General features: G+C 49.1%; 1 protein-coding gene across 7 annotated transcripts in view; it reads right to left on the reverse strand.

The window, feature by feature from the left end:
- Positions 1–1,548: 1,548 nt before the first annotated feature.
- Positions 1,549–14,455, reverse strand: part of LOC111857429 (protein CBFA2T3-like) — a 35,473-nt gene continuing 22,566 nt past the window's right edge. For 4 of the 7 annotated variants that reach the window (XM_023838290.2, XM_023838295.2, XM_072698097.1 and 1 more), the window contains exons 2-12: positions 13,428–13,574; positions 11,663–11,904; positions 11,187–11,276; positions 9,190–9,371; positions 8,153–8,433; positions 7,765–7,847; positions 7,066–7,285; positions 6,831–6,899; positions 5,748–5,801; positions 4,404–4,594; positions 1,549–3,634 (exon numbers count right to left, since the gene is read on the reverse strand). In XM_023838290.2, coding sequence (XP_023694058.2) covers positions 3,287–3,634; positions 4,404–4,594; positions 5,748–5,801; positions 6,831–6,899; positions 7,066–7,285; positions 7,765–7,847; positions 8,153–8,433; positions 9,190–9,371; positions 11,187–11,276; positions 11,663–11,904; positions 13,428–13,574 — 1,907 coding nt within the window. In that variant the 3' untranslated portion in view covers positions 1,549–3,286. The remainder of the gene's footprint in view (positions 3,635–4,403; positions 4,595–5,747; positions 5,802–6,830; positions 6,900–7,065; positions 7,286–7,764; positions 7,848–8,152; positions 8,434–9,189; positions 9,372–11,186; positions 11,277–11,662; positions 11,905–13,427; positions 13,575–14,455) is intronic. The other 3 variants (XM_023838293.2, XM_023838294.2, XM_023838291.2) reach the window with 3 other exon arrangements.

Raw genomic sequence — 14,455 nt, forward strand, 5'->3', positions numbered from 1 at the left:
ATTAATGTATTTTTACCACTTTTCGTGTTATGTTGAATGGCTACCAACTCACATTCATTTTAGGGGGTGAATTCAGCTTCAGAGAGGGCAGGGCCACTGTGGAAGAGGTAATATGGGGGAGGAGCCTATCATGAGTAAACACTAGCTGAACAAAACACAGGTAATGCAATTAGGATCCATATATAATGCACATAAAAAGATGCAGAGTACCTTGCAGTTAATCACATTTTAAATATCATATATCATATATTAATCTGAATAATGGAATATGAAAATAGACAATTTACATATGTAATGCGATAAATGGTAAGAAAAGCTATTAACACTAACATACCCAAAAAATCCTATTCTGCTGTTCAGTCCCAACCAGAATGGCACAGAACATGGAAACTGAAATAGCTGGGGAGACAAAGAGCTTCAATGTTTGGTCCATATCAGAGGTAGGCAGCCCATTCAGGTAAAACAGCTGGAGAACTTCCTGTTCTAGAACTTCCTGTTCTTTCTGACAAGACTTTTCTAATTGTAGAGGATTCATTACAAAGATTAACAGGGCAGTGGGTCCACAGTTGGAGCGTGAAAACGGACAGGAGTGACATGATGTGTAGGTTTTATTATGCATGACTGTTGAAATGAGAGGTCTGGCATTAAAACTAATTGTTTCTAAGAGTGGGGAAACATCAGACTACTACTGCGAGTGGTTGGATGCCTTTATTGGAAAGGTTCTCTAATGCCCCTCCATCATTCGGGACATTTATCAGAAGCAGCATTCTGTGGATGTCCAGACAACATTACATATCGGTGTTCACCGTGTTTGTACTTTGTAATTAGGAGACACTGATTTGATTGACAGATAAGCCAGGGCAGCTCCTCCTTTTCCCTGTAGGTGGCAGAGTCGTGCACAACTCTACACCACCGGCTTAGCTCATGAAATATCAAGCTGTTCTTCCATTATTCTGAATGTGACATTAAGTCAGTGGTGGAGGACCACACCTCAGTACAGTGCGGGAGCCCGGGTGAGTACAGATACTAATGTACAGAAATGGTTTCTCAGATGCACATCACTGTTCATGGCACTGGAGTGACAAGGGACATCTGTAAATGGGTATAGCCTCATAATAATCTCTGTAAAGCGATTCCACCACAGGGCTTGTCCCTAACCGCCCCACCCCCCCACCCCCACCCGCCACCCCCACCTGCCCCATCACCTCCTTTACACACAATACACATTTTCCAAAGAATGAAGATTCGGCCTGAGTCATTGCTATTCCTTCAATACAAAAAGACATGAGAATGACTAAAACATTTCTCTTATTTGGCAAACTCACGTCTGGACCTCTTTTAAATACTATATACATTCACATTAAGTTACTGTTATTATTTTAAATAAATTTATATTATATTTATATATTTATAAAATGCCCTATGGGGTTGAGTTGAGGTTCCATTCAGTAGCTAATTTTTTTTTATATATATATTATATATATTGCACCCCTGTCCTCTCAATGTTTCACAATGCAAGCCATAAAAATACTCTGCGTGACCATTCCATTAGATACAACCGTTTTACTGAGTATTTATTCCTTTGCTCAAGTTTGGCCCCAATCAAATGAAAGAGATTGGTCAGGACACACCTTCTGTCGCAGAGAAAAAAAAGCCAGTGATACCATATGGTCCAAAACTACAAACTAGTATTGTACAAACGTGTTTTGTGTCTTCCCAAGTATCTGCTCCAGTGTCCTGTCAAAGAGGGTGGAGGGGAGGTGACTGGGAGGTGGTGCAGGAGGTGCATGAAGGAGGAGCAGTTGAGGGACGGGGGGAGGTAGAGAGAGAGGTCAGCGTACACCACCTCTTTAGTCTTTTCGTGCTTTGGAAAAGAAACAGGGAAACGGGAAAGGTTAAACCCACATGAATGTCTGCCTGTCTGTTTCCGCTACAGAAATGAATCCGGACAGGAGACTGATGTCAGTGTTTGCCTCAGTTTGTAACTCTTTGAGGTTTATCCCAGATCTGACACCCATTACTGACTGGAGATCAGATCTCATTTTTAACTCCATTCTCATTTACAAAAAAAAAACAATATTCTTGTGCAGTCTCCCATTACTGTTATTTGCTGTTTTGGTTATGGTCAAAGGTGGTGGCATCATTAAGTGTCACGTGGACATTCTCTCTTCTTGTTAGAGTAATCCGGATGTCACGCCGGACTCACATTGAGCCAAACATCTTGAGATGCATTCAGCGAGCTACAGTCTCTGTCGATGTCCCGGGTCACTGCCGCTTGGCTCGCTCTGTTTCCAGGGCTGACGGACAAGCTAAAGTATCTCTCATTTTGGTTACAAGACGAATGCTTCCCCAGTCTCCTCATAACTTTGGCAGTGTGATAAAAAAAGGTTTGGATTGTGTTTGTTTTGTTTTTTTTTTTTTCTAGTTCATTTGGGTTCACATAAGCACAGAGAGGTGAGTCCGGTGTCGATTTTATTGGCTCGCTAGCAAGGTAGTTAACACGGTTTCCTTTTTTGTTTCTCTCTCTCTTTGAAAATTTTTGGACTAGTATTATTCTTAAAGCAAATAAAATCCATCAAAATAATCCTTCACAAAGAATGCAGATTTCTTCTTGAAGAACAGGACTCAATGAACGAAATGGTCAAGTCATGTGACCCTGTTGCCCCTCTTTGAGGAACAGGGAGATGTAGATGAGAGCCCAGCAAACAGGGGACCCCAGCAGCATGGGATACCTTGAGGGACTTACTCTTGGAGATGATTCCTGAAGTGATTTTTATCTTTCTTTTGTGCCATGGTGGTGTGCCTACATCCTTATGGTTCAGTTCCCAGACCTAAATGAACTGAATTAGACTCCGGCATCATTACATAATCCACTCCGGACTTAGGCACCGCCGTGTTGTTTTACCAAAGCAAGTTAGGCAAATCAGAAATATTAGAAAGCTTACAGAGATGGACTCAATAGCCGTATCTGTACTGTTTACAGTGTTTTACAATGTCCATTTTTATTTCAATGTCTGGGAAAAAAAAGGCAGCCATTGATTTTCAAAATATTTTTCTTGGTAAAATATAGCTTGGCCATACCATAAACCTTCACTTGTGACATCTGAACGTGCATGGGTGTTTGGATGGCTAAAACAGGAGAGGTGGAATCATACAGTATAACCTGATTCGGGCTGACAGAACGTGATCTTCTGGGTACTAAGAAGCGGTTGCAGTATCCATGGCAGAGCTAACTACAAATGGGGTATGATGGAGAGTCTGTGGGAGGTGGCTGGGCTGGCAGGAGTCAGCGGGACGCGCTGTCCAACACCGCTGGCGTGGCAGGAGTGGCGGACCGTGAGGCACTGCTGGAGTTGGCTTCCTTGGGGCTGCTGGAGACGCTGCTGGTCCCACCTCCAGGCAGGGTCAGGGGTGCTGGCGGGCTGCTCTCTGATGGTGTGGGGGGTGCGGTGGATGAGGATGAGGAGGAGGACGAGGAGGAGGACGGGGTCCCCAGCGGCATGCTCTGCAGGCCTTGGCCACATACGTGATGGTGCTTCTCCCAGTCCTTGTGCTGGCAGAAGGAGCCACAGTATCGTGCAGTGTTACAGCCGCTACATGTCTCACTGGCCTTGCGTCCACAGTTCCAGCAGCTCTGTGGAGACAGGAGACCAATGTGAACATCTATGGGAGTCCCACTGCAGAGACTGGAGACCAGTATGGACATCTGCTGGAACGCCACTGTGGAGACTGGAGACCAGTGTGGACATCTACTGGAGTCCCATTGTGAAGATGGGAGACTAGTGGGGACATATACAGGAGTCCCACTGTGGAGACAGGAGACCAGAATGAACATCCACTTGAGTCCCACTGTGGTGACAGTTAACCAATGTGAACATTATTGAAGTTCCACAGGAGACCCTTGCAAATATCTGCAGGAGTCGACCAGTGGAGACTCCCTCATCTTAATCTGTTTGCTCACCCATGAGTTGACAGTAGTGGTTCAGGCTCATATCGCAAATGACGGCACATGGTCAGTGTTTGTATCCTTGCAGGCAGCTCTTTAAAGATAACCTCACCCTGCTGTCTCCACCTCTGTGCAGGACTGGCTGCCACCATGTGACAAATAAAGTATCAGTGAACCTGTGGCTCCAACCATGTGTCAACATGGCTACGGCCATTCGCACAGGGCATGCGACGCGCCTGTAATAAGGACACGTCAACACGGATATTTTGGGCATCTGCTCGTGGCCATATGTAGACAGACATACCCTCAGCCTGAGTGTGAAGAGCGGCTGTGAGAGTGAGCAGGTGCTTAGGGGAGACCTGAGAGATATCCAGGATCTTCATCAGCCATACTCCCACTGGAGTTAAGTACGGCCATGTGCCGGGCAGAGGTCCGACCAGGACCAGGAGATTCTCACCTCACTGGAGTCCTCCTGCTGGTTGATTACGGAAAGTGCGTCCTCTGAAGCCTGCCTCTTGGCCTCAGCCAGCGCCCGCTCCATTTTGGACCTCTCGGCGGAGATCATCTCATGGGCCTTGCGTTCTGCATCCGATACAGCCTTCTGGAGCTCCGACATCGCCTGCCTTTTCACCTCGTTCACAGCCTCCTCTAAGAACAGTGAGAAGGGAAGGGGAAAAAAGAGAGAGGAGAGTCAAAAGCCCAGACCTGAACCCAGGCTTCTTCTGTGATTGTCCTTTACTGAAACACTCTAAAGCTTTATCTCGGGAAACAGATGTACATCATCCAAGATTTAAAACATTCTGCCAGAAAGTTCTTAATAATTTAATACAACAAGTCTGGTAACAATCATTTTGAGTGCTGATGACAAGCAATTTGTTTTAAAGTTTATTTTACAGTCATCAGTCTGTGTCCCTGTTGAGGATATTTGCTTTTTACCAAATAAATAAAAAACAAAGCACAAGATCTGTTGAATGTCCCCTACTTGCATAATACAGGTGACCAGATTTTCCAGTCATATCAAAGCAGTACCGAGTTGTACTGTAAGAAATAATTTCACAATGTGCTCTTTAATTCTGAAATGGCTCTTATAATTCATTATCTAAGTTCTTACCTCCTAGTTGATAAGCCACCAGATTTTATTAGAACACAATTGTAAGCAATTTAATAAATATTAGTTTTTTTATCTTTCGCAAAAAGCTTGAACATAAACAAAAAACTTTTTGGGCTCATAACACCCCTTGACTCAAAATTTGGTCAGGCAGCAGAGCCCACAAACCATATTACATGTTAGCAACCCCTACAGATGGGAAGATGATTACACTCCCTGATTTATTTGTGTCATTTCTGGCCTCGGACACAGCTGTCACAGTCCTCTTGCTGTCCCACGTCCACAAAAATTTAAAGCTAGACAGGCGATCCCTGCTCTCTCTCTTCAGCAAACCCAGCACCAATTCCATCACACTCCATCAGATTCCTCTCCCATCCCCACCAACCCAAGCCATTGGGTCAGCTGATTAATTATATCAAGGCAGCTCCTGAGCAAGTCCTAAAGTATTGAGCACTCGGAAAATGGGGAGCAGTGGTTCTAATGTCTCGGGCCCAGGAAGAGCCGGGCTGGGGGCGATCATCACGTTTTCTCTCCTCTTTCCACCCAGATCCTGTCTGTCTGACACCTTGCTGGCTTTTTGGTAGGACGTGGCCCAGAGGCAGCGTCATATGGGACACGGGCCAGGGGGCACAAGCACAAGTAGCCCAGTGGACCCTACAGCACCAGTGGGAATGGCAGCCAGCTGTTACTCACCCTGTTTGTTTTGCAGTTGCTTTAGTGCTGGTGAGTGCGGGATGCTTGTGGTACCTATGTGAAGAACAACTGCAATTAAAAGGGCAGTGAAAATGCAGCACATATTGTATACACAATAGCCACTTCTACATTGGACTGATAAAGACTGGGAACCCTGGCTCTGCCCCCAGCCTGTGTTCCACCTCCAGCCTCAGCTGTTCCCCCAGCCTGAGCTGTGCTCCTATCCTATGATCCACCCCTAATCTGAGCTCTGTCCCTAGCTTGAGCTCCACCCACAGTCTGAAGTCCACTCCTCAGCCTGAGCTCCGCCCACAGACTGAATTCCACCTCCACCCTGAGTTCTGGTCCCTCCGGTTAAAGCTCCGCCCCCAGACTGAACTCCAACCCCAGCCTGAGCTCCACCCACATACTAAATTCTATCCCTCAGCCTCCCAACCTGAGCTCATCCCCTAGTTTGTACTTTGCCCCCAACCTGAGTTACCCTTAAGCCTTTGCCCTGCCCTTCCACCCCCCCCCCCCCCACATAGATCCAGATTCAAGAAATTGGTTAGTCCCAACACTCTGATCTGTCTCCAGACTGTATGCTCTGTCCCAGGCTGTCATGACTGCTCTGACCCTACAATGTGCTCTGTCCCCAGACTGCACTCCAGCTACAGACTGTGCGCTGCCCCTGGCCACACCACAGACAAACCCATCCTTATTCTGGCTCTTTATGTCTAACATCACCTCTGTTAAACCTTTTAGGCTGTGCCCTACCTGTCCAAGGTCTGATCGCTTCTCTTCATACGTTTTTTAAAGTTGCAAATTGTCCCATTGGAAGTCACTGTTCACGATATCACGAAAAGGCTGTGCTGAATGGAAAAGTTTCTTTTACTGTGCAAATGGGCTTTCCCAAGCCTCACCCCCGTCCGAACCAGGCCACCCTACTGTGTCCATGCTGGATCACTGCATTTTCACTGTGATTCTAAATGCAGTTGCCTTTCATCGAAGAGAGAGATGGAAAGCACTTCCGCCTAATGACACGACTGATTTGCGGCTCCTGGCCTCGCATAACTAGGCGACCGGCTGGTGCTTGGCTCTTACCGGCTTTCCTCCAGATCTCCTCGGGCAGGTATCCTGTGGACGCCCTGTGTAGGAAATCTCGGGGAAGATCTGAGGCACACAGAGAGGAAGAGTGCTGTGTTTTCGCCACGTCATCTGAGCCAACGGACAAGCTTTAAGTCTGCATCACAGGGTTTAAAGGCATCATGGGACACATGGTGGGCAATGTGCATGTGTGCGTTGGCATGCTTGCAGGATTTTTTTGCAGAGGAAATACCTAGAAGCTGCGTCTGGCTGCTGTTAGCGGTACCCGAGGTGGAGTTGTGAGGCAGGGGGAGGCGGCGCTGGGAGGAGCCCCCACCTTTTTTCATCTCCTCCACGTCGCTGTAGCGACGGATCCAGTGGTTCATCTCCTCGCGGTCGGCCTCCTGGCAGCGCCGCAGGACGGTCAGCGAGCGCCGCGTCTTCTCCACCATGTCCATGATGCAGTTCAGCAGCTGAAGGGTGGGGGCAGGGCAGAGGGGGGAGGAGGCACATGGAGACTCAGGGCTGCTGTGCCTGTTTGTTCCCAGAGTCCTTCACTCTTACGATGAGGGCATGCATACTGAACGGGAAGCGGGCATAGGGGGCAAAAGTTCACCATGAGCAGCGGCGCATCCAATTGGAAAATGCAATTAAAAGGGGGCGTCATCCTGTGTGACTCTTATTTGTCAGCAGGCCAATGGGAGACCGCCTGTGGACACAGAGCTCCGCTGTGCCTGTTTCGGTTACATGCAGACTGTGGCTGTTGGAGATCATTACTGCCGAGTGTGACATCCAGCAGACCTGACACCTGGTGTTTACCGCACTATTACTATAAATAATAACTTCTGTCCGCGGGCCTTCCATCAACCCAGCCCTGACTAAAACTGACACAGTCACTTTCTCCCCAGAGGCTATAAGCTCCGCCCCAACCCAGAACCCCAGTGCAACCTACGTTGTCAAGGTGCTTCCACTCCTCCGCCCACTCGCGATCCGTCAGCCGGTGGTCGATGACCTCTTGGCGCACGCCATGGGTCGCTGTAACTCAAAGAGACCCCCGGTCAAAGATCAGACCCCCAGCTGGTCCAGGGAGGTAAACATAACAGCGCGAGGCCGTCATGTAGACGAAGTTCCAAAAATCCACTATATATGTGGACGTTTTAGATAATTAATACCGTATTTCATTACCCTAATGTCCACTGTAATTTAATGAAAGCAGCGGTTCACTCGCTCAGATTGAAATGTTTATAGAAATGGCCCTGCACCCAAATGTACAACAGAAATGCTCCCAAAGGGATGTTAACTCGGCATCATATTTTTCATAATTAAATGGGGTGGCTCACCTGTCTGCCGGTGCCGGTCCCGAGCCTCACGATGCTCGGCCTGCCGGTAGGCGTCGCGGTAGTGGTGGGCCATGGCCATGTCCTCCAGGCGGTAGTGCTGGGGGGTGGGCCCGGCCGAGTGGGCCAGGGAGTTGGGGGGATGGGCATTTAGGCCGTTGGGGGGTGGGTGGCCGGCCAAGCTGCCACTGGGGCTGTAGCGCTGGCTGGGGCTGACGGTGCAGGGCCGCTTAGCCAGGTGCTCCGCATGCAGGCCGTCCCGCTCCGCGCTGTTCTCTTTGGTCCTGATGGGAAACGAGGCCACCTGGTCAGACGTCAAGTGCTCAGGACGTCCTTTCCCACCTGCGTCTCTGCACCCCCCCTCCCCACTCCCCCCAGCATGTCGACGATTTCCTCAACAGACCGGAACACTGACAGGAATCCGTCCGACCATCCAACAAAAACGATTACACTCCAGAACTCATCACCGCCGAAACAGCATGGCTGCTTCATGCCCCCACCCCCCCCCCCAAACCATAGACAGGACTTCTCCATCCGGCCAGATAGCCCAGTGCACTCAGTTTTCAGGATGAAATAATAAAGGCCCCCTCCCTACACCAATGATCCCCCCCCAACCTCCCCGCCTGGATCAGCTCAAGCAGAGGTTCAGCAAAGCACCATCTGGACAAATCCCAGACATATGGGCAGCTTCAGAGAAACTCAGGGAGGGAAAAAGATTATATGCATCTTAAATTACAATAAGTTTTTTTTTCCTTCCCTCTTGATGTGGCATGTTCGGAGGCTACAGGAGACACAGCGGGTGAGATCCTCAGTGGCGTTTGGATGTGTGAGAGGAGATGCTCACAGTACACGGTACATGCCGCTCAGACGACAGCCACAGCATTTGCCCTATTCCCCACTATGCTCAATGGAGAAAGATGGCCAATATATCTGGGCACCCAGCGTGGGATGGCCCGAGATGCACACACCATTCTCACCATACATTGAAATAATCTGGAATCGCTAGAGAAGTGGTGCAATCCGAGATTGTAGTGCCTCACCTGTCGGGGGTCTGTCTCTTGCCGTGCTCGTTGATCTCCAGCAAGATCTCGGAGGAATCCAGGGGCGAGCTGGCATTAGCATCCAGCAGCAAGAGCTCGTGCTGGGCCAGGTACTGGGCCGGCGTCTGCTTGGCCATGCGGGCACAGTGCAATAGCTCCCTCTGCAGGAGAGGCAGGTTAGCCTGGGTGGGAAGACAGGGGGAGGAGGGTGAGACAAGTCATAGCCCATAGACCAGCAGAGCTTCATGGTCACCTACCCTCTGCTCACAACTGTTCCTCCCGCTGCCCGTGGATGACAAGATGTTATTTATATACAGTGGTACCTTGGTTCTTGAACTTAATCCATTCCAGACTCCGGATCGAATCCTAAAAATTTCGAGTTCTGATCGAAAACAAATTAATTGGTTCCCGGCCCCCCAAAATTACACCTAAATACCGCTCCTTCCGTGTGCCACGCCTCCTTGTTATCCTCGTGTGGGATCCCCATGTGATCAGTTGTTTCTGGTTGTTGTCATTAGTCCTCTGTATTCAGCTTGTTTCCCCAGTCCGGTCATTGGGTGCGTTCCACTTGCTTACAGCGCTGGCTTAAAGCAACGCATTCTGATGCTGACGCAATGCATTACAGTTAGATGCATTGCGACCTCTCACCCGGCTGCACAAACTGGAACCGCCTCCGTGACGACACACCTTTGCCCTTATTGGCTGAAGAGTTTAGTTACATGCATGACGTTTGTATCCCAGGCAGGTCTGATGTGTAATGTGCTATTTCTCCCGAATATCACGTAAAGTAGTGAGAACTGGTTTTCAGTTAATTTACCTGGTAAAGTAAAGTTTAAATAAATTACATAAGTGATCTAATAGTACACGTAAGTTAGTGGTTTATTTATTGTTAGTTACTGTAATGTTGCGCTGCTTTATTTGGTTAATCGTCCAGTCTGTGAAGAAGGCATTCAAGTAAGAATTGCATTGTAGTATGACTCATTTCCTGGTGCATACAATTTATATTAGGTCAGCGTTCACGGTTCGACTTCTGATATTCAGATCGAGTTCTAGGTCAAACTGCTTTGTTCAACTTTCAAGAAATTCGAGTTCTAGTGAGTTCGAGAACCAAGGTACCACTGTATTTTAAAATCCCAATAAATCCATAAAGCCAGCACTGCCGAATATCTGAAGGCACATGGAAGCTTCATGTTCTTCTCTTCCTCACTCATTTTTCCATCTCTGTTTGGAGCTATAACACTGACAGCCTGTATCTCCCACAGTCCCTGAGCACAGTACACACTAACACAGTGATCTTACACAGAGTCTGTGTGTGTGTGTGTGTGTGTGTGTGTGTGTGTGTGAAGTGTGAAGTGTGTGCATGTGTGCACACGTGTCATAAAGCAGGTGGAGTAAATAACCCACTCTGAATGTGTCTAGTGTCTGACAGCGTGGACCTTATAGCAGTGAGTACAAGAAGCAGCCAGGGGTACAGTCATATTTAGGACACTCTATGACCTAGAGGCTTAGCCTCCTGAAGGGGCATTAATCAGCCACTTAAGGAAAATGGCATGGTAGGGGGTGGGGACTGTTGACACAGCCAACCAAGGATGTTTATTGTGACAGTAGGTGGAGGATCATCGAGCGACATTCAGCGCCACAGAAAAGCCTGTCAACATCTGTCAAGAAAATCTCCGCTCCCCACTCGACGCCTCTCCGCCCAACTCCGCTCCCCCCAAAGACAGCGCGGCGACAGGTTCGGCGTAAACACGCGCATGCCAGATTTAATTAATTGACAATCATTGCCATATGGGTGTTCTCAGGACGCCAAACAGACCGAGCGGAAATCCAGGTCTGCTTCTTTGTCTTCCACGCTCCACTGACATCCGCACATAGGGAAGACAGTGCAGAGCAGCAGCGAGGCAAATCCAGCCCGAGGCATGCCGCACGTGCTTTTGCAGGTGAGTGGTTTCAACAGCCAGCGCCAAGGGAACCAGGGGACTCGGGGACGCCCTTACCTTCAGGAAAGGAATGACGAAGGGGCGGAGGGGAAAGTTGGTGGCCTCCTGGAGTTTGGAATGAAACTCCTCGATAGTCAGGGTTGAGTTCTGCGGACAGCAATGAGCAAGACGGGTCATGAGTGTGAGGTGGGCAGCTTCTGAGGACGTGCCAAAGAGACAGAAAATGAAGAAGCCTGATGAAGACATGGAGATGATGTCATCACACAGTACAAGAGCAGAGCAGCTCCAATCCGAGGGTCTCAGTCCTGCAGGTTTCCAAGAGTGACTCATTTACACCCAACATCTGCCACACCACTGAGCTCAAGTGGAGCATGTATTTCGTTAACTGACATCCAGAGCAACATGAAGGTTTAACCATTTACATGGCTGGATACTTTAGATCATAGTAAACATCCTACTCATCCTAGGGCCTGAGCCTGAATGTCTTAGGGGTTAGGAGGCCGTGTCTTTAAACAGCATGCTAAGCCGCTCACCACTAGGCCCAGTACGAGGCTACGGACGCGCTCCCCGATCTCCGGCGAGATGTCGCTGCCGAACTGCTGCAGCGTGGTGAGGAAACGCTTCAGCTTGCAGAGCTGTCGGGCGCCGCAGGCGGGAGGCAGCTGCTGGGTGGACAGCGAGGCTGTGGATGACATGGCCGGCCCGTTGCTGAAGCCGTTGGGGGTGGATGGAGCCCCGTTGAGCGCCGTGGGTGAGTGGCCGCTCCCGTTTAACACTGTGGAAACACCAGGACGTGGGACAGTGTGGTCAGAGGCTGTGCATACCACGTGCAGCCCTCCCATCCCCCCCCCCCCACTTGCTCACTGGGCGATTCCTGCTGGGGCAAACTGGATGCCAAAGGAAATACAACAAAATGTGCATGTCGATGCACTTAAGCCTTAAGAGGAAGGAATTACAACTGCACTGGTGTTTCCAAGGGGGCCGTAGTCTACTGACTAAGACCGTTACTTTCTGCTGCTTTTTCATAAGTGGAACCATCTGACTGCCTCCCTGCCGCCCCCCAGCCCCTGCCCCTGCCCCCTCTGGTCCGCGTGCCCCACTCATTCACTAGAACGCAGCTATAAGGGGAACTTATTAAAGCAGACCCAAAAATATCCCCGCAGCCTGTGTTACATCTATTCCAATAGCAGGTGTGCTGCTAAATCAGTCCGCGCACATGTCCGCCAGCTGAAGGCAGCTTTCAGGTCCTGAATCACCCCCACCACCACCACCACCACCACCCCCACTGGTGCCAGCATTCCAAACCGTGCATTACTGAGAAAAATGACTCAGGTCTCACTTATTCCCTCATGGCCCCGCGTAGACTAACGGCCTCTTAAATGACCTAAAAAATCATCAGGCTCCTAAAACAGCATTGGCCACTAGCATGCTCGTTTGTTTACACATAACAATGGTTTCGTTTTGCAGCTGGGAAAATGATGTAATTAAAGGTGCTTTTGTTATATTTAGGATGTGGCGTATCCAGGACAAAGGAGTTTTGCCTTAACAAAATACATGTAAATGAAGAGGTACACTTCAAAATGAAATGTAACTCCGTCGCTCTCTTTCTTTGTGATTGTGCCTTGCCTGTTGCAGTAGATAGTTACTTCCATTGCTGACCTCACTCAGAGTTCCGGAATATGTTCTCCGTGGTGAGTTTTTGAAGCGGACGGTGGGCAGTCGGGGTGGTTGCCATGGCAGGTGAAATGACACGGCTCGGTGTTGCTACAGTATATAGGGAAGAAACCAGTCGGGTACCCGCCACTAGACCGCTGTCTGTAAACAAAGCTCTCGCACTAGAGCGCACCCAGTGGATACAGCCACAGTGGACCACCAGCTGACATGCGGTCACACCCACACAGGACACCTGCCACCTGCAGCCACGCAGACGTAGCTGCAAACTGCCACCGCGTCCCCCCCATGGGCGTTTACGCAGCCATCTGATTTGCATGCGGCAAGGAAAGAAACAACCAGATAAAGGCAGGACATCTGCAGCTGCTAAACCCCAAGGTAATAGTGCAGAAGTACAGTGGGTGACTTCAGTGTCAGCTACACACAACTGCACGCCCAAATTAACCACCTGCACTGCAGCCTGGCAACAAGATGCGGTTTAGCTTATGACTCAGCCTGCAAAGTACACTGCACTTCGCAGTATTCATGCATTCACCCTAAACCTTAAAATTATTTGTGAAAATGATTCACGTCTCACGTGTCGTACAGCTGACGAATACAAAGTTTCCTGGGATAACTGGGACTTACTAGTGTTAGGCGTGAAAGAGGCACTGCGATTGGTGGCCTGGTTCACTGCGGGGGGAGGGGGTGGCATGGTGGGCGGAGTCGATCTCGGTTGGGTTTTGACATCAGCAGGTGAATCTGGCATCGTTCCAACCTTCTGTTTTTTGTCACCTTCAAAAAAAGGAAAAAAAGGACCAAGTAAGCAAGGAAGAGAAGCGGCACAGTGCAAAGAGGTCACCAAAATCATGGTGCATCACAGGGGTCCTGAAAACAAAAGACGCACATTTCCCACAGCCTATTCATTTATTATCTTTGTCACTGACTCTTATCACCTTATAAAGAATAGATTACTAAGGATTTTCACCATAAACAGCTGGAGCACTGATACACAGAACCAATACACTGGATTGACTGAATTGTAACACCTTTATGCAGGTCTACAGCTGTCATGGGGGAAGTAGGCTCAGGTGAGAGGCAGAGGGACATGGTAAATACAATGTCAGTGCTCCTGGAAACGTCCAGTAACACCTGCTGTCCTGCCCAGCAGCTGCTCTGCCTGGCACTCGCAGCAGCCCTTCCCACCCATCCCATAACCCACACACACACACACACACAGAAGATGACTCGGTGTGGCAATGTCCGTTACGCCAGCCCAAACAAGGCAAGCTCTGCCCTGGCCATACTCAGGCGGCCTCGTCTCTCCCAGAGCTCAAGGGCTGAGGGTCACACCAGCGCTGCAAACAGGGCAGGACTTGCAGGGACGCACTTCATGCGATGCCCCTTCTGATCTGCGCTGTACATGCATGTGCACTTACAAAAATCAAGGCTCGGGCCAAAAACTTCTTTGTAAAGAATCTTTTCAAATCAGACATGCAGTTAGCCTATATTACTGAATATTCTCGAATGTGTGTATATAGTACATACAATATAATAATATCACACTGGCTAAAACTATCCACCAATCAACAGGGAACAACGATCTGCAAGTAAAATCAAATAGGAATCAGTTTCCAGAGCGTGAGTATTACATGTAAACATGGAGCCTGTACCGG

The sequence above is a fragment of the Paramormyrops kingsleyae genome, chromosome 13 (assembly GCF_048594095.1).
Source record: "Paramormyrops kingsleyae isolate MSU_618 chromosome 13, PKINGS_0.4, whole genome shotgun sequence".
In the NCBI taxonomy this organism is placed as follows: domain Eukaryota; kingdom Metazoa; phylum Chordata; class Actinopteri; order Osteoglossiformes; family Mormyridae; genus Paramormyrops; species Paramormyrops kingsleyae.